The sequence below is a fragment of the Pipra filicauda genome, unplaced genomic scaffold, assembly GCF_003945595.2.
Source record: "Pipra filicauda isolate LSUMZ 115617 unplaced genomic scaffold, ASM394559v2 scaffold81_size6448238_pilon, whole genome shotgun sequence".
NCBI lineage: Eukaryota > Metazoa > Chordata > Aves > Passeriformes > Pipridae > Pipra > Pipra filicauda.
This window is the reverse complement of record NW_024104998.1, coordinates 34,242-53,002: the sequence shown is the minus strand read 5'-3', so window position 1 is coordinate 53,002 and position 18,761 is coordinate 34,242. Positions and strand designations below refer to the sequence as shown.

The window sequence follows — 18,761 nt, the reverse complement described above, 5'->3', positions numbered from 1 at the left end:
CAGAAGGCTTGTCAATGCCCACATAGAATCATAGAATGGGTTGGGTTGTAAGAGACCTGTAAAAGGACATCTAGTCCAAAACCCCTTATCAAGATTAAATAAAACAGTGACTAACAAAAGTGTGTGAAAAGAAAATCATGCATTTTCTAACCACTCTAGTCAGAGATTTCTAACAGTGCCTTCTGCAACACAGATTTATTCTCTTATTTTCCTACTACTAAGTTCAATTAACTTACTGCATGGAATTCATGGTCTCTGTGTGAAGTAAAAACTATTTAATGATTACTTTAAAAAATGTAATTAACACATGCACTGCTCCTGGCTTGATGCATTTTAATTGTGAAGCTGAGAGAAGAAAAAGCCTTGATGCAATTTAGAATTAATAAGCTTTGTTTTTATAACTTCATAAGCAGCTTGAAATAATTTCACGAAACCTTCAAGTATGTTTAAAAGAAGTACGTACCAATAAGAAACTGTACTTGAAATTTTATTTCCAGATTGAAAATTCCAGGACAGTTCAAATGTAGGAGTGAGCACACCACTTTTACAGCAAAGCTGGACAGCATTTATCTGTAAACCTAGAAAAGACACATCTGTAAGAAGCTTCAGCTTAAAAAAAAGTGGTTTTCCAGTTGATACACTAGCTGTAGATTCAGGAAATCTGTTTATCAAGCCCTAGAGATCTAAAAACAATCAAAAACCTTGCAGAAGTCCTGGAGAATAATGAAAGTGTTGAACAGCAGTTTTTTAGGTCGCTCATACTTGGAATCTAATTTCCAACATAATGCCAATGTGTAAAAGGCTCAAACATTTGTTTGCATCAAAATGACTGTGTTCACACAGCTGTCTGAAGTCTCCCACACTTACCTGCAATCTGCACTGTGTGCTAGAGACTGCAACTCAAATTCTTCCCAAGCCAAGTCCAAACATGCTGTCTGTACAAAGGGCATGGCTTGCTTTCTCTTGAAAGAAAGAGTAATAAAGGTCAGCAGGGAATGCCTCTGATTTCTTCAGTGCACCCCAAGTAGCCTTTTCTAACTGCTCAGCTTTATTCTGAGAATCAAAAAGAATCTGGCACAGGGCAGAAAAAGCTAGAGAAGAACAGTCAACTGTAAACCTTTTCCTGGGTTATCTCAGGTGAGCTGAGATGTGTCTCACTGGACTTAACACTACCCAGAGGGCTGATGTAAGGACAAATGCATTAAATGTTGTCAAACATGGGGATAGGGTCCACATGGAGAGATCCCATTTCCCTGTGACAGACTTGTTGCAAACAATATGACTGTGTGTCTAGTCTGAGGAATATAAGTAAACTTAATAAGAATGACCCAACATTCTCACAGTAGACTGTTTTGCATTTTTATCTGACACCTAATTTTCCATTAAATAATTATGGAACCCTTAGCAGTATGTTTTCTTAAGTCTTACCACTGTCAGATGTAATTTATTATTCTTCTTATCTGAGTTATTTAAAAACCAAACAAAATTATTTTTTTCCTCTAAAAAAACTGTCTTAGCAGTACTAATTCTAATTTGTGGCTGAATTAATAAAAATCCAATAATTACAACAAACTAATTCTTACACTAGAAATTGAAATTCTACAGTATATTTTGCAGATGGTTCCAGTAACTCTCACAACCAGAAGAACGTAAAACACGCTACAGGGGAAGATGAACAGTGAAGAACAAAAAGATGCTTTATTTTTTTTCCTGGCATTTGTGAGGTTTACAAAACCTGAAATAAATTTCATAGATCAGCCAGGATAAGTTGATCTCAGTTATTGTTAAAAAAATTTTACATTACATCTATAGATCTTTCACTACTGATTGTGCACATTCTTCTCATCATGATTAATTTTTTTATTAATGGTTGTATTGCAAGGTAAAACTTAATTAGGATACGTTATCTTTGCATAATCCTCCCACAGCTTACTGAGCACAGAAGTATTTGGAAATATATTAACAATTGCTGAATCAGACCTAAAATTAAAAACTAGTTATGACTGTTCTTTTTCACTGTGAAACTCACATTCTACACACTAATACATTTTAGGCTACTTTAACTTAAAAATATATGTAAGTGTTTTATCTCTGGAAATATTGTCCAAGTTGTAATATAATGGAAACGTGTTGCAGAGCAAATCTGCTGTTAAAAAGTCACAACCAGAAGTTCATCTTTGAACTCTTCTGGTGTGACATAAGCTCAGTTGAAAAAGCCATTTTAACTGTATTATTACCAGTGTCAAATAAAATTTATGTTTAAATAGGACTAAAATGATACATGAGATGACTGTCCCACAGCCCAACAGCTTCTGTCTCACAGATCCCATTGGATACTTCTAATGAAGTAGTTTACAGCTCTGAATGAAAATTATTCCCATGCAGAAGTAAAGCATGTATATTGCTTTAGGCATCAGAGAAACTGTAGGATTATGATGCATATTCAGCCTGAAAAAGCAAACGAGGGCAAACAGTTTTTTACAAATAAGTATTCCACAAATTTTTTATATGCAAAGCCTAACTCCTTATAATCATCCTTATTGTAGCAGACAAGTAATTTCCTTTATTAGAGTTCTGATAGCTTTCCTTCCTTTGTCTGAGCTCTGTTTGCTGCCTGATGTTTCCACTTCTCCGAATAAAATATTTGCAGACTGGAAAACAGCTCTTCCATACGCAGAGAACTAAAAATGTTTGCAGACTGTTTTGTGTTAAAATAGTGTTTTTCTGAGTATGCATCATTTCAGAGAGTATTTAAATAGTTCTGTATCTGCTACATAAACATTGCATTTGAATTATCACTTTGGTAAACCTTGAAATTGAATTTTCTCTTCAGAAAATTTCTTCAGGAATTTTCTCTTCTCTATAGGAACAGTATGGTACAATAAACATGGATATATTCCTGTAGTATGAAGATTCCAGGATACATTTGGTTGTGCTGTCTTCGATAGTGTGGTTCTTCCAACATGTATATGGATTGTTAAATTTTAGGAGTGAATACTCACATTCATTCAAAATCTCTACTGTTAGGTACTCCCAATGCACATGGAGTGAGGTCTCTGCCTCTGAACTCATGAGGACAGGAACATATTTTACCAGCGTTCTGCAAAGTTTTAATGTGATCAAAGTTCTTCACACTTCAGTTGTGCAGTTTCGGCTGATGACTGTAGTCAGTAAAAGTGCTGAAGATTGTCTCATGGCTTTTGCAATCCTTTTTCTTCATATTTCTGCTCCCTCACTGGTGGCAGAAGTCCTGTCATCACAAAAAGAACCTCTTAGCTTTCATTTAAGAGAGAAAATAATTAAATAGCAAAAGATTAATAAAAACTGTTTAAAATCTCACGATTTTGGAATTACAAATAATGCTTTTAGTTACAAAGCTTTCTCCCCTTTCTTTCATTGAACCCCATTTTTTTCTTTCAAAAATAATACATAAAGGAAAAACAGTGATGAAAGTAAAAGGATGCTGTCAGAGTTTCTAAAGTTTACTGAAGCTGCCTCATAAACAAATGGAGTGGTGTTTAACTTGAATGACCTCTCTCCACCAGGAGTATAATCAATAAGGCTTAGGCCACTTTACTTGTTACTTATTTTATGCTGCCTTATCTTCAGGTCTTATCTTCAAAATTACTAACATATTTCATATTTCCAAATTAAAAAAAAAATTTTTGGAGAAACTATGTTTCTGTCAACTACGTGGGGGGGGGGAGGGGAACCCCAAAAACCAACCAACCAACCAAAAATCCAAACCTACAAAACCCCACAGCCCAGGAAACCCATAAAAAAGATAATTTGGATAAAACAAAGTCTACACTCTGCCACCATACCCACAAAAAATGCCGAAAAGCATTCACACATGAATTACTCCAAGAAGCCCAATTTCAATGACATAAGCAAGGCTGGTTCACCTGACAACTTAGTGCTCCTGTTTATTGCTGATCATTGAGCAGGTACTGCAGCAGAATGGAGTATACCATCTTATATAGTTCACTGTATAAAAGGGTTCTTATGATTTTTTTTTATTGTTGCCATAGAAGCTATTTTCAAAAGTTTGAAAGGAAAATGAAGAATTCATAAAAAAGACAGACTTATCAAAGGTGATCTTTTTGCTGATATTAAAGCAGTAGGTAAGACTGCATGCCCTCAGCATAAGTACAATTAGAGCAATTGTTCTCAAATTGTATTCAGATTTAGAGTAATTGTTTTCAAATTGTATTCAAATCAGAGCCTGGCTTATTTTTTGCAGCTACCTTATTGTAATGAAAGATACTGCCTCCCTCGAAGTCTGGTCCTGTTTGAGACATTTAAAATACCTTCTGCATATTTTGAAGCAACAGCTTGCAAAGCAAACCTTGTGATGAGATGGTACGCATTCTTATCATGCTGAACTTTATTTTAACGCTTAACAGATTGTAGACAATTTTTTAGTTGTCTGTACATAAGGTTTCAATTTAAATTGTATTTTTAACAAAAGACTGGTTTTTTACATTATATTTTCCATTTTCAAAATGTCATTTTTGTTCAGACATCAGAAAGCGGGGGCCGGTGGCAGAAAGAACTCTGTCCAAAAAATCTTGCTTGGCTGAATTTTTGGATGCCAGTTCCTTATGATGTTCTGTTTGCCATGTGAACAAAGCCTTTTCTGAGCAGAGTAATACTGCATAATCTGCAAACCTGCACAGTTTATGATTTTATATGATCAATATCAACAAGCTCAGTAATTCATACTGGCAGCAACCTAAGATCTACAAAATATATCTTCCTAAAGCATTATAGCCCCAGTTTTTGTTTCGTATACAACATTAAACATTTGATAAATGCCAGAATTCTCAATAGAGATTATATGATTAATCTTGCGAAGTGCCTTTGAGAAGGTAGCAGGAGATACTTGGATTTACAGCCACTCAGCAGGATGCAGACTCAGTGCAGAGTAACTAATTGCAGAGTATGAGGATTGCATAATCTGGCCTGTAGTTTTAAATCCAGCTGAGAGGTCCACTTAGTTAAATTCTTTAAGAACAAGCAAAAAACAAATGTTTGGAGAAGAAAATAAAATTCTGGTTTGTAGTCTTGTACAGGCATTTAGCATAGTTCCTTGGCTTTCAGAAACATATGCATTCTGCATTGGTTTTTTAAATTTTATTATAATCTGTTACTGCAGAATGGGGAACCCATGGAGGTGTTGCATAACATCTCTTGTGGCATATCTGTTTGATAGTGGTCCACAGATTAGTCACATGTTATCTCCTGGCCTTGCAAAATTACCTCCTGGACACCTTGCAAGACTTATTTCTGAAGTAATTCTAAATTGTGACTCCTATTTACCACTATCTGTTTTCCTGTTTTTACAATTAAACATTTCATACCCATAAAAAAAGTCTCCTCATTAAAGTCCTTTAATGTTGGAAAAATCTACCTAGAACCTAGCAAGTCTTGATGATTCAGCTTCAGATACTGAAAGCTGTTAAACCCCATCCGTGAAATGTATCTAAACTTCCACCTCAAAAGGTTTTCAGGCTCTTTTGACTGTTTGCTTCTTTTTCTCAGTTCTTCTCACATGCATTTAATTACCTTTTCAGAATTTGAGTGGCTTTTATAAAAAGTAAACCTCCAGACAACTGCTGGATCGTGTATGTCCTTTGGTTATTTTATTGTTTCAGTTATTAACAGAAATAAATGAATACTAAAGACTAAGCTTTGAGAACACAAAACTTTGTTGTTAGTGTAAAGGAGCTGTAAAAGTACAAATTACCATCCAGATTTTTCTTCTGCATATCACATCAACTTTCAGAGTTTCATTTACTTTCGTTTTGTTATGAAAAATTTCGGCAAAGACCTTCTAGCTGAATAAACCAGCAATTTCCCAGTATCAGAGGTTTTATTAAACATAAGTTTTCTTATAAGCCAGAGTATGGTTCAATATATGAGTCCTTGTTCCAAAACAACTGTCACAACTACCAAGTAATTACCTTGTGAGAATAAGTCAAAGTTTCTCTATGGAAGCGAGAGAAAAGAATTAGCTCAAGAGAGAAGAGGAAAATATGCTGGATGTTAATAAGTGAAGCAGATTAGTCTTAGTATGTACAATCTAAATAGAAATACTTTTTCTGAAAATGTCCTGTTTCCAAATAAAAAAAATATGACAGCTAATTTTTTTTTTTTTTTAATACCTCCAGTATTCTACTTTACCATTATTATCACTAACTTTATAATTTCTGAAATCTCTCACTTTTAATGATCTACCAAATCCATCCAGAGTACTTTGGGAATAATCTAATACTAGCACATTATTATGGTATGGCAAACTCTGGAGCACTGAAACCCTTAAAGGGCTGCTTGGTTTGCTTGACCGGTTCCTCTAAATTCTGCTTCCTCTTTGCCTTTCTCCCTTCCATTGCGTTGTGGCTTCTGTATCTTGTACTATGAGTATAGAAAAAAATACCTTCCTTGGGAGTAGTTTAATAATTGTTTCCCTCCAATTCAGCATTAAGTGTGGGATATACTATTAGCAGATAAGAAGCCCTGAAGAGCTGAGATGTTATCCTGCGAAGGTATTCATCCTATCTTCAGATTGCTCACCAAAGATAACTCAGTAAGAAGGATAAAAGCCAGTCCTACACAGGACATGACATCAAATCATTAAAAACAAATTGTCTCCATCAGAACCTCTACAGTTTCCACTGAGCAAGAAAACTACAGCTAAAGTACTAGACTGGACTGCCCTAGCAGCTCCATTCACGCCAGCTGGCAGTGTTTAGTAATAAATTTCTATACAGACTTGCCACTCACTAACCAGTCCATGTGGATTCTAGGTGAACAAAAACTCTTTCACCAAGAGGTGCTGCACACCAAACTGCTAAATCAGGTAAATCTAAGGTCTTCTTCCCACCCATTTCAGGGAGAGCTAACAGGACCTACAAATCAGTCCCTTCCTATCTAAAGGCAGTTGACAATTTCTCCTCTCCCTCTCCCTCCCTCCTCCTCTCTCTCCCCTCCCCCTCCCCTTCCCTTCCCCTCTTCTTCCCCCTCCCTGAGATAAATCTCTTCAGACCTAACTGGTTCAAATAAAACAGCTTTCAAGTGCCAGCCACCTTTTTTCCCATTAAAAGCTGAAGATATCTACCATTCCTAAAAAAATTATCTGAATTGGATTCTTTCTCTGAATCCTATTGTTCTGTGCAATTTTAGCAGGCTGGAAGATTAACAAAATGCTGGGGGTTCAATCTCTCCTTACAGCACATGGCATCTTGAGTCCTCCTGTAACATACAGCAATGGCTTACCAAAGCAATCCTGTTCCTAGTCTTTTGCTGTTAGTTGTATAAACTTTTATTCTGAAAGACATTGTACTGGTATTGAAGAACATGGAACGCAGCATGAGCATGTACAATCCTGGAAAATCAACGCATGGGGCATTTGTTCTACATAAACTCCTATAGCTCTGCCAACATCAGAGCTAAGATGATGTAAAGGCTTATTTGCAGTGACCTTTTTGCATCATTGATATAAAGCTTCTACACGGTTCAACCTTTGCATTACTGAAGTAACCCTATTCTTGACAAGAAGGAAGAAGCAGTAATTATCCCAAAATTTCTCTTTTGGAGAATGCCACTTTACCAGATTTCACATTGCACAATCAGAATTCAGTTATTAACCAAGGAACAATCAGAAATGCATGTATACACATATCTGAGTGGGTTTACCATGTAACTACATATAAATACAGAATAAAAGAGAGTAAGCAATTCCACCAAGCCATAATCAAAGACCTCAGGAGCTTTTGCTAGAAATGCGGCTCCCTGGGCACTGTTCTACAAGCTGAGGGATTCAGAAAGACAGATGTGAAAAAGCCACAACTCCCATACAGTGTAATTCAGCTGCCCTGGAGCCACTGACCCTCGAAGCGGGGCTGTCCAGAAGATCACCAGCCAAAGGGAGGGACAAGCTGGCTCTGCCCCAGGCAACCTTCTCCGGCCAAGCCGTGCCAGCGCCGGCTGCCCCCGAGCACCGCTCCACTCACGGTGGTCCCGCAGCCGCGGCCCTTGGGGACAAAAATAAGACCTGCCCCAGCCGCCCTACCTGCCCTGTAAGCCTCCCGCTGACCCCGGGGGGTCTCCCAGGAGGCTCAGGCGCAGGGCCCCGCTCCAATTAGGCACCGGTGCGCGCCCCCGCCCTTCCTCCGCCACATAAAGGGCGGCGAGCGCAGCGCGGGGCAGGTCCTTTTGCTCGGGGGGTCGGCTGTGTAACCGGTGCTGGCCGGCCGTTTCTTTTGCCTGTCGTTTTTCTTGCACAGGTGGATCTGGGGCCGTTTTGCTTCAGTTTTTGCCCCCTGTCGCTGCGGTACCAGCCGGCTCTGCGGCAGAGCCGCTCCGGTGCGCTCGAGGCTTCCTGAGCCGGCACAGCCCAGGGGTGCGGGGCCGAGCCCGGCCGAGCCGGGGAAGCGCGGCGGGGGCACCATGCCTGCCACCTTCGCCGGGAGGTGCCTGGGGCGGCTGCTGCCGCCGCTGCTATTGCTGCTCTGCATCAGTTTCTCGGGCGGGAGCCCCGCAGGTAAAGGTAAAAGCTCCCTTGTGCCGCGGGCCGGGTCCCCTCCGCCCTTAGTGTCGGGCAGGCTGGTGCGAGGGGGCCGGGACACCGCCCGGGAGCAAAGGTCCTCCCTGGCCGGCAGCATCCCTCCGGCTCCCGGGGGAGCGCGGCGCTGGCCCAGCCGGGCGGCTGCTGTTCGGCCGTGCCTGTGGAAATGGCTGAGCCGTTTCTTCTCCTCAGCGGCCCCGACCCTCCCCGGCCCCCCTGCCTCCCTCAGCGCTCGGGGCTGTTTTAGGGCAGCGGGGAATCAATCCCCTCCCCGCTGTCCCCCGGCATCGGGGGTGGCTGGCGGCGGCCCGTCTGCTTTGTGCGGTCCTGTAGCCTCACTACTATCTCTTGTCAGAAACGGGAGGGTTTACTAGCTCACTGGGAGACTGAGGCATAGTGTTTTATTGCTGCCCTATCCTTACTGAGAAAAACATTTAAATCTTGGGAAAAAAAAAAAACAAAAAAACAAAAAAGAACGAACTGGTAGATTACAGTGCTAAAATATCAGTATGCCTAGCAGTTTGGGAGGAATGCTCCTTGGGATTTAACGCTGAGGTTTTAAAAGTGGCATTTAAAATCCATGAAGGATGAGGGGCTTGAGCCTTCCGGGCTCTGTTCTTCTTGTAGCGGTTTTCAGCAGTTTAGCATGGGGCCAGGCAATTCTCAGGAAATACGAGTTTATTTCTTAAATCAGTGGATTTCTACTGTTAATCCCTGCTTTGGGAGCCACTGCAGAGTAGAATGGAATGATATCAGGAGGAACTTCCAAATAACTGATGTTTGCTGTGCAAGATGAGCTTTCTAGAACAGGTCTTGCCAAGGCCGGGAGTTCTGTCATGATGTGTGTGTGAACACCGTGGCTGTGACTTGAATTAACCATCAGTAGTTCAGCTACATCTTCAGTGTGTGATATATAAATAGTTATATGTTTGTGCCTGCCTCCTTAATACTGAGAGGAGAAGTACTGTTTCCCGTGTGATGGTAGCTTTCATAAACTTTGTAGTGGTCTCACATAATGTGAAAGGAAACATACTTTGCAGTTCTTAAGGCTTGTTTAAAGTACGTATTTATATGTGCAGGGGAAAATCTGCTTTGTAGGTCTTAAACAGTCTGTGAAATATGTACGTGTGTTTCTGTACACGTGCAAAACTTGAAGGCCTTTCTGACAGCTTACTTCATTGATAAGTTTTGTGACTGTAAATTGCCTGGTATTTATAGGAACATGTAAGTCACCATGTGGCTAACTTGCCATGAGGTGGTTTTTTCTGATGTCTGTTGCTGCCAAAAAGTGTAACCTGATAGTAGCTGAAGCAATTCCAAGTTTATATTTAAAACTATTGGTGAAATGATGTGCTCTTATGAAAAAAAAAAACAAAACAAACAAATTAAACAACAAAGCCCTATTTTTGTTTCCAAAATTTCCACAAATCTACCATCTTCCCAAGGTGATGGATATCGGGTCTGGTTTTATTAGAATTAAGGTAGCAGGTTTAGTTCCTCTTATCCATAGAGAGTAAGGCTGTTTTTTTTAGACTTGCATTAAATGTTTTTATAGATGTATAGTTGTTTAACTTAGATAATTGTTTTGGAAAAATTTAAGCCATTGCTTTTATTCTGTGTTGACCTACGGGTAATTTTTAACACATCATAGCACAATTGTTCAGAACTTGCTTCTTTGTTTGGTTACCATTGTGGTTGCCTTATGTGGTTGACTGATTTAGGAAAAGCAATCCCACCACATCTCATCTCTCAGCTTCTGCTCCTGAAGAAACCAAGGACAATGAGAACAAATCTCACTTCTTACGGACTTTGTTTACAGGTTGAATTTTTCTGGTTTGCCCTGAGGGAAGGGTGTTTATCAGGGCATTTGGAAGTCCTTCATGTTGGTTTTCTGGTGTCTCAGGGGTATTAGGAGGTTCTGGTGAGTGGTTTGGGGTGCTACTGAATGCTTGTGTACTTACACAGAGTATATGATTGATAACAAACCTTAATGATGTTAAATTAAACTAAATCGTATTTCAGCCTTTCCTTGTTCAGCACCCTTCTGGCTGAAAGAGAGCAAATAGATTTTTAAGTCTGACATTGCTCTGATGATGATGATGAGCATGGTACATCCACAGTTTATCCCCCGAATATTGGCTGCAGTATGAAGCAGACATAAGGTGGAAAAATAAATTAATGACATCATACTCTTGGAACAAGAGCTCTACAAGCTACCACACTATCGATTAAATCTAATGCAAGTCAGTTAAAAGCTAAGGCATGCAGCTATGACTCAATAGTTTGAGAAGTTACTTGACTTGCTTACATCATTGCCTGGCTGGATGACACTAATCTTGCAGTGGTGCCTAACCTTGATCTCTGATGCTATTCAGCAGGTGTATATGAGAGGAGAAGAGCGGTGCAATGTTACCTCTGTTCTGTGTCGTTTGACATATGAACAGATAAGACTGAAGACGTGAGAGCAGTGGTGACAAGAAATAGCACTACTTGACTGGTTGCACTTAATACATGAATGAAGGAGGAAAGCCAAGATGAGAATAATGTTAATATGCAGACCATGTTGCAGATGATCTGCCTTCATTGCAGAGACATAATAGAGCTGGTGTACATCTTGGCATTTGCGCCTTCTAAATTTATAATCTTTGGGGATTTTAATTACTGTGCAGGTGATCCACGACATACTTAGAATGCCTCAAGATGCTTCAGGTATAAAAATCCATGGAGCTTTCTTCAAACTTAACTATGAATATCAGAAAAATAATAGCTCTTCCTGCTCTCAGCACCTCTGTAAAGCAGAGAGTAAGACTTACTGGCTGGGTCATAAGCCAGCAGATGTTCAGAGCAGATTTCTTAAATTATTTTCTTAGGGGAGGGACTGGTAGGGAAGAGTTAGCTGTGAGACCAGTGGACTACTATTAAAAATTATGCAAATTAAACAAATTGATGTTGAGAACCCGTAACGCTTAATTTTTTAGATCATATCCTTTGATTACTTTGTTTTACTCTTGATCCAAACTGGTTGAAGTAGGATGCGCGGACTGAGAGAGCAGATGGTGCAAGCCAGGCTTGACTGATGTAGTCTTGAGTAACTGTGTGCTGAAAGTGCCAGTGGGAGCGTCTGTGGGTTGTCTGTGCCTGTAGTGCTGAAATGGGGTAGGAGAGTTAGTAGTGTCATTCATTTGTAGGAAATGGCAGAGTGCTGACTTCACCTTTGCTGAAAGCGTGCAGTTCTCAAAAGTTTGAATGAACTTAAGAGTATGATGTTTCACTTTTCATCTATGTGTGTTTGTTGCTGTCTTGGATATCTAAAAGAGCTTATCACCCCCATGCCCCCAAGACTTTAACTGCAGCTCTAAGACGTGCTCTTTTTGCCCTTTGTGCCTACAGGCAGAATCCCTTACTCTGAGTGCTGTGGTGGTAGAATATGTCCTGCAATACCTTAGCATGTGAAGATAGTGTTCATTTTGTGCTAACTAGCTCTGCCACCCAAATGTGGAAACAGAAAGGAAGGACCAAACATTTCTGTTCTTCTAAAACATCTACACACCTTGAATTCTTAGTAGAAGTGTGAAACAAAGACTTAAAGTAAGGAAGTCATCTTCTTCCCCTGCTGTTCTTTCTCCAGTCAAGAGCATAAAGCAAAATCCTAGAGTCTTACCTGGCTGTTATAGATGGAGGATCAGATTTGTAGTGGTGTTAAGGAAAATGGAAATCATCATTAGTATTATATGTTGAAGTTTGTGTTTGACACAGGTGTCTTTTGTTTTGCTTACCAAGGTGCTAATAGGAGGAAATAAGGTTTGTTCATTGGATCACGCTAGACTTTTAAGGTTGTAATGAAGTCCTTATTCTATTAGCAATTCTGCTAATCCATGTTAAAAGTAGTCAGCTAGAGTCAGTGGTTGTCTAAGCCCAGGAAAAATTCAGGAGTACAGTTTATAAAGGCTACTGTAATATTCTGAAGAATGGCTTTGCTTGACTGTAGACTAACTACAGGAAAAGAGCTGTATACAGAACTTAGAGATCAAATTGATATTACCTCTGTTCTTCAATATTTTCTTGCTAAAGTGAGCTAAAGAACTACTGAAAAACAGTCCTTGTGCGTTTTTCTATGTGTATGCTCAGAACTTGGGAAGAAATGGAGAAGGAATGCTGAGGTGAGGAGCTTCTGCTTGAATCCTTCTCATGAACTAGCTTCTAACTCAAATTAAATTTCTTTAAACTTTTTTTTAGATCCAGTTATGACAACACAAGATGCCAGTCAGTCTCAGGCGAACTCCTTGACTAAGATGCAAGTTGGACTTAATGAATCATCTGGTAATTGTTTTATTTCTATTTAAACTTATAGTACTTTTCCCTAGTGATACGTATTTATTATGTAGCATGTTTCATACTCAAGTCTTTTAAAATAAAAAATTGTCACTTTTCAGAAGAAACAAGAGTAGATATACCATCTAGGCCTTTTAAAGCCATTGCTTCAAGAGATTAAGTGTTATAAGCATCTGTAGTACTGGAGAAAGCTATCCAGCTGCTAGTTGTGTGACCTGTTGCCCTTATGCATATATGCCATTAAAGCAGGCAGTGACCCTGGAGGTTGGACAATGCCTGAAGTAGTACCATTGCAGGAGTGTTCTACCACTTAGACCTGATAATTTTTCATGTGAGGGCTCCTTATGCTCTTGTATTAGTGAAAGGTGCAATAATGCCCTTGCATCACTGTGCCTGCTGCCTTCATCCATCTATTTTATTAATTACAGCTGTGTCAAAAACATCTATTGTCCCTTCTGCTTTTATTTGCTGGGCCTTAACTGTGGTTTTGACAGGGAGCAGAGAATAAGTTCCAGGCAGGAGAAGAAACAAATGATTGTTGATTCTGCCTCTTATTTCTCCGTAAAGATCAGAGAAGGAGGATTTCAGCAGTGTACCAAAGCTCATGTTGATTAGTGCAAATCAAAAATGGCAAGTGATATTTGCACATGAACTCAATCAAGTTATGACAAGTTGCTCCCTCCGCAGGGTTTTTTTGTTGGAGATAATGCTATTTATCTGCTGTTCATCTTCAGAGCTTTTTAGCTTTGTGATATCTACGAGTGCAATAGCTAATAGATTCAGTAACTTTCTACATACATAAACACAAATAGACATAGGAGCTAAGATACAGAAGCATTTCATATAATATGACCTCACCTGGCTATTTTCATTTGATATGTGAATTAAGGATGAAAGGTCAGTATGAAAATCCTATTGGAGTGCAAGACATTTTAAAGGTTGTCTGTTTTTTTGTGGATGGGTAACAGCTACCATATGAACTGGCAGTGGTGCCTTCTGAATATGTCATCATGAGGGATTTTAATAACAAACCAGGTGATGCGTGTAGTAGACTGACAGAAACTCAGGTAATCCATGACAGCCTTGGCATGTTGTCAGAGTGTTTGGGCACACAGACAGGCTAAGGTTTGCCAGAACTCTTTTAGCCTTTACATGTTAATTCGTGGGTAAACACTGTACTAGTTTGTTTCTCCATTGGGCAGAGACCAAGGTTTGCTTGTGTTCTTGTCTAGAGCAACAGGACTTAGTGACTAGTGCTAGGGACAGCTTTCCTTTGATTAAAAAGTCATTTTGGGCTGCCAGTTGAGGTTCACAACAGTCTGCTCTCAACAACATGCCCTGTTCGTCCATACCAACCACCTTAGTATTTTATAGCTTTTTTTTTCCTTAAACTGGTTGAACCTTGATGGAAGATATGAAAGCACAGGTGGAACAAGCCAGGCAAAAGGTTGATTGCCTATTGTAGAGCGTTCCTTGTGCTATGAGCTGACATGATGCCTTCTGAAACTGGCCAACAACTTGAAAGGCATGTGGTACCTCTGTTTATGCCTTTAGATGCAAACTACTAGCGGGAACTGCCTTCAGTGTTGAGCTGAGAGGCACATGTTTAAGAACTTTACGTGAAAGTTCATTGTTTTATTCAGGAAAGGAGAAGGAGTAATTACGCCGAGATCTAGGCTTTCAGAGGTACTATTTCTACTGCACAGTGATCAACTCTGCCACCCAGTGCTTCTCTCAGCAAGAAGACTAAGCTGCAGTCCAATTCCTCTTATTTTCTCAGTTATGAGTAGACATCTTTTCTATCCATGGACAGGAGAGATTATGAAGCCCCTTTCCTTCTACAAAATCTAGAATAATTTTCTCTTACAATGCTGTATGATTAGGCAGTAATTACTATTCATGTATTTCTGCAATGCATTATGAAATATCTGAGAAATTATTTTCCAGCATGTAAGATGTGGCTTAAAACATTTAGTGTGTCTAGTAGGGGTAGGTGTGGGGATCTGTTTCCCTTGTGTCATCACTAAATTAAAAGAAGATTATTGTAGTTGGTCTACAACTCTTAGAGCTGTAGTTTATTAATTTGCTTTTTTCTGTTCTTGAAATACACTGAGCATGTGAACAAGTGATGGGAACAGACTGTTTGTGCTTACAGTTGCTGTATCAAGCTAAGCTTTGTAGGGCTTTATAAAGGATCGCATACTCTCTGCAGAGTATGTGATCCATAGTCCTTCTGAAAAGGGATTTTGCAGAACATAGTAAACCTTTTAAGTGTAGTTTTTCCTCACAAAAGGAGTATTTTTTAATCTGGCACATGATGGTTGATATTGATATTCTTCTTGTGTGGAAGTGCATTTCCTGGATAGGACAATAGAAGTTTTGTGGAGCAGTGAGGATCTCTATGTTCTAGTGGATCACATATTCTAGTGGTGTTCTTGCCTAGACTTTCTGGCTGTATGATAAAATTGTAGTGGCTTTGGGAATGGCAGTGTTCTGTCCCTCTGTTTCTTTATTTTTCTAAAGCTTACTGCTTTTTCAGGAACTATTTAAACATGGATGTAGTCCTGTATGGTTCTAGGATCCACCTGTAATATATAAGTGACTTCTTGAATCAGGCTGTGGAACAGTAATGACGTTTCTAGAGTATTGACATTCACAATTAGAGCATTAAATAAAGCTGCAAACCATCTTCTAGCATAGCATAATTGCTGTAACAGCAACCCCACAACACTGCTGCTTTAAGATTCTGACTGTTAACTCACAAGGTATATAATAGGATCTCTGTAATAGTCAGCATTTGACAAGGTTATTATTTCCCCCCCTAAGATTGCTATAAGTAATGGTTGCACTACCTTATTGACATGCTGCTGTGTGATTACTTACATAGAATAATATATTACTTTGCTTTGCCCCAAACCTTGTTAGGTCCAGATCTTACCACACAAAATCTCAAGAAGCCAAGCAAGGAGCACCAGTCTAATGGCTCTTTTCTGCAGTTTGAGATACTCCTACCTGGTGAGTGTGTTATTTTTTGTCTTCCATTATTTTATATCCAATGCCTGTGCTTACAGATAATCTTTCATATGAGCTGTAGAAGGTGTGAAGATGCTCAGAGTGAGCATGTGATGAGCTCAGTAAAAAAATAAAAATAAGTTTATGCTACCATTGACTATTGTGCTCTAACAACTGTTTTGCAGTAGAGAATTACATTGATTATTAAAACTGCAAGTAAAAACAATTCATACCTATCTCTTCCTCTAAATCAATTGAAGTAACAGTTCTTTTGTACTAGTGAATCCACTTGGAGAGACCATGTAAGCTAGGGTACAGGTGTTAGCTTAGCAGCGTTGCAGGAGTTAAAGAATGGAGAAAAGGTAAGAGTAAACCCATTCCTAAAGAAGATGTGAAGTTTCCAGTTGCCAAATAATATTTTCCAATTAATTTCTTGGGCAGCTGGAAAAACTGAAATCTCTCAAAGGTTTGCAAAGTACTGGCATGATATTTTAAGGATATAATTGTGCAGCATTTATGCTGTATTTTCTTCTGGCAGGAAACTTAAGGTGTAGTGTCTGTTTCCTGTTATGGTACGTGCACTCCTGGTACAGGGTTGCCCCAGATGTCAGTCTTGCTAGTGGTTTATCTTCAATATCATAGCGTTTCCTTGTTCTGTTCGTTTAAAGGGTGGCTTTAACTTTAAAATAATCTCAAAAGGTACAGATTCTATTTTAACCAGTGTAATCTGACTATAAGACTTTTTCTGCCGTGAAACCAGTTCCATTTGTAAAATTTCATCATAAACAACCTCAACAAGCAGAGTTATGCTTGAGTCATTTATTGTGTAATCACTCTAATAAATGTTTCAATAACTGACTTTGCTCTGCTATGAAAGGCTGAGGTGTTGCATTTCTAAGTTTATTTCCAGTTCAGCAGATCTGAAATATTTTGACTGGGACTTGAAGTTCTGGACATGCTGTTCTTCAGGTTGTAAATTTCTCTGCCAGACCCACTCAAGCTCACTTATATTCTGTACTGAGAAGTATCTGGTGCTTCTACAGGCCTTGCTGTTGACTAGGTATGACTTGCGTTACTAAGACAGTGAGCTGTATTTTAAAGCTTCCTTTTCTCTTGGAAAGAATGCAAGCTGTGAAATACAACTGCACTCTTTTGACTATCAAGTACTGCAGGGCTTGTCTAGGATTGGGGTGATGCTTGGAATAAATTTTCATGAAGAATTCAGATGGACTAACCACAGTTGTATCTAGAAGACATGAAAGAAAAGGCCAGTTATGGAATAAAATGTCATTGCTAACAGGTACAATGTTTAACGTGTTTTCTTATAAAAGGCTGTTTCTATGGGTCAGAAGATACTTGCTGTCTAAAGCCTACTTTTTGGATATGTGTGAACCTTGTTAGAAGCAAAAACCTATCATGCTTTTTTACTGTATTGGAATATTTTCACATTGTAATTCTACTGACTTGTCAGGAAGGCAAAGGCAGCCATAGATTGGTTTGAAGATGATCTGATTTCAGCTGGAGTATATGAAGTGTGAAAGACCAGATCCAACTGTGATCCAACAGTGTTAGGGATGTGGACTTTATCAACAACTTCCCTAGAATTAGGATATGGCTGTGATCTCAATAGCATAAAATCTGCAACTGTCTAAAATCCTGAGGGTTACAGATATTTATAGCTTACTCTTCTTGACATTAATATCACTTTCTATATACTTACTATGTACTTAATATTTTTTTTTGATTAAATAATGTAAACGCATGAATCTACCTTGCTTTCAGTGAAATGAGTATCTGTGTTTCTATAATAGACCCCTTCGTAGGTAAACTAGGAAGTTTACCTACAAAATGGAGTGTGTTATTTTTGTAATGCTTGTGTATCATAACAGGGCTTAAGAACATTACTGAGGTACATTGCAGGTTTTTTTTTTTACCCTGTAAAGTATGAGTAGTGCTCTGTATTCAACTGTAATCCTGCATATGCAAACACAATCTTCCAATCTCTTCTTCCCCAAGCATGAAGAAATCTGTTTTTTCAGTAAAAATTTTTTAAACTTCTTCTAGGTCCTTCTGGTACTTTGCTGGAAACAAATATCAGTTTGGCCAATGCAAGTACAGTTGAACTTTCATGCAAATTAGATCCGAATTCTTATTTAAAAAATCCTCAAGTGACTTGGAAAAGGGGGAATGAAACAATCAGTCACACCAGTAAAACTGAGAACAGCTGGAGCATCAAGTAAGTAGCATTCTTGACAGTGTGACTTGCAGGCTCTAAAGAGTTATCACGTGTATATACACTGCCCAATACTAGTCATGTATATATTGGAAAAGAGCCAAATGCAAAGATTAATCATCATATTGAAGCTACAGGAAAGGAGAAAGGGTGCAGGTAGTTCTTCCTCTAGTGCTGGGAAAAAAAAAAACAAACAAGAAAAAGAACATAATGCAAGAAAAGAACATAAATAAGGACACAGTTCTTTGAGGTTGAGTAGTTCTGTTCAGTAAGTAAAGTAGTAATATCAGTCTGAGATTGAGGTATTTTAGCAGTTTCTCTTTTGACATTTGTCTTTTTCACGTCCTTGCTGCTTTGCAGAAGTCTGGAAAGCGTCAATGGCTAGTTTCTTTTCCTTCATAATTAGCAAAACAGAGAAGAAATCAGCTTTACACTAAAGATGGTTTGAAGGTTTTCTTAACTCTTTCAAACCTCTACAGAAACTCAAATGTTATAGAAACCTTTCTACAATTAATACAATTTGCTGTTGTTCTTTAAAATTAGGTCGTTTACACATTTTTAACCAGGTGTCTCCAGTTCATTTCTGTATAGCTTAGGTTTCTTAACAGCAATAAT

The 18,761-nt window shown here is 38.9% G+C and overlaps 1 protein-coding gene and 1 long non-coding RNA gene across 3 annotated transcripts in view; one reads left to right on the top strand and one right to left on the bottom strand.

Moving 5' to 3' along the window:
• Positions 1–471: 471 nt before the first annotated feature.
• LOC114000904 lies at positions 472–8,586 on the bottom strand. Its single transcript, XR_003545389.2, has 4 exons — positions 8,075–8,586; positions 3,003–3,250; positions 868–962; positions 472–578 (listed from the first exon to the last, which is right to left on the bottom strand). It is a non-coding gene; the product is annotated as an uncharacterized LOC114000904 (long non-coding RNA).
• The window catches only part of EMB (embigin), a 24,548-nt gene continuing 14,031 nt past the window's right edge, over positions 8,245–18,761 (top strand). The window contains exons 1-4 of one of the 2 annotated variants that reach the window (XM_027745664.2): positions 8,245–8,551; positions 12,806–12,889; positions 15,827–15,916; positions 17,978–18,149. In XM_027745664.2, the coding sequence (XP_027601465.1) occupies positions 8,452–8,551; positions 12,806–12,889; positions 15,827–15,916; positions 17,978–18,149 (446 nt within the window). In that variant the 5' untranslated portion in view covers positions 8,245–8,451. The remainder of the gene's footprint in view (positions 8,552–12,805; positions 12,890–15,826; positions 15,917–17,977; positions 18,150–18,761) is intronic. The other variant, XM_027745665.2, reaches the window with a different exon arrangement.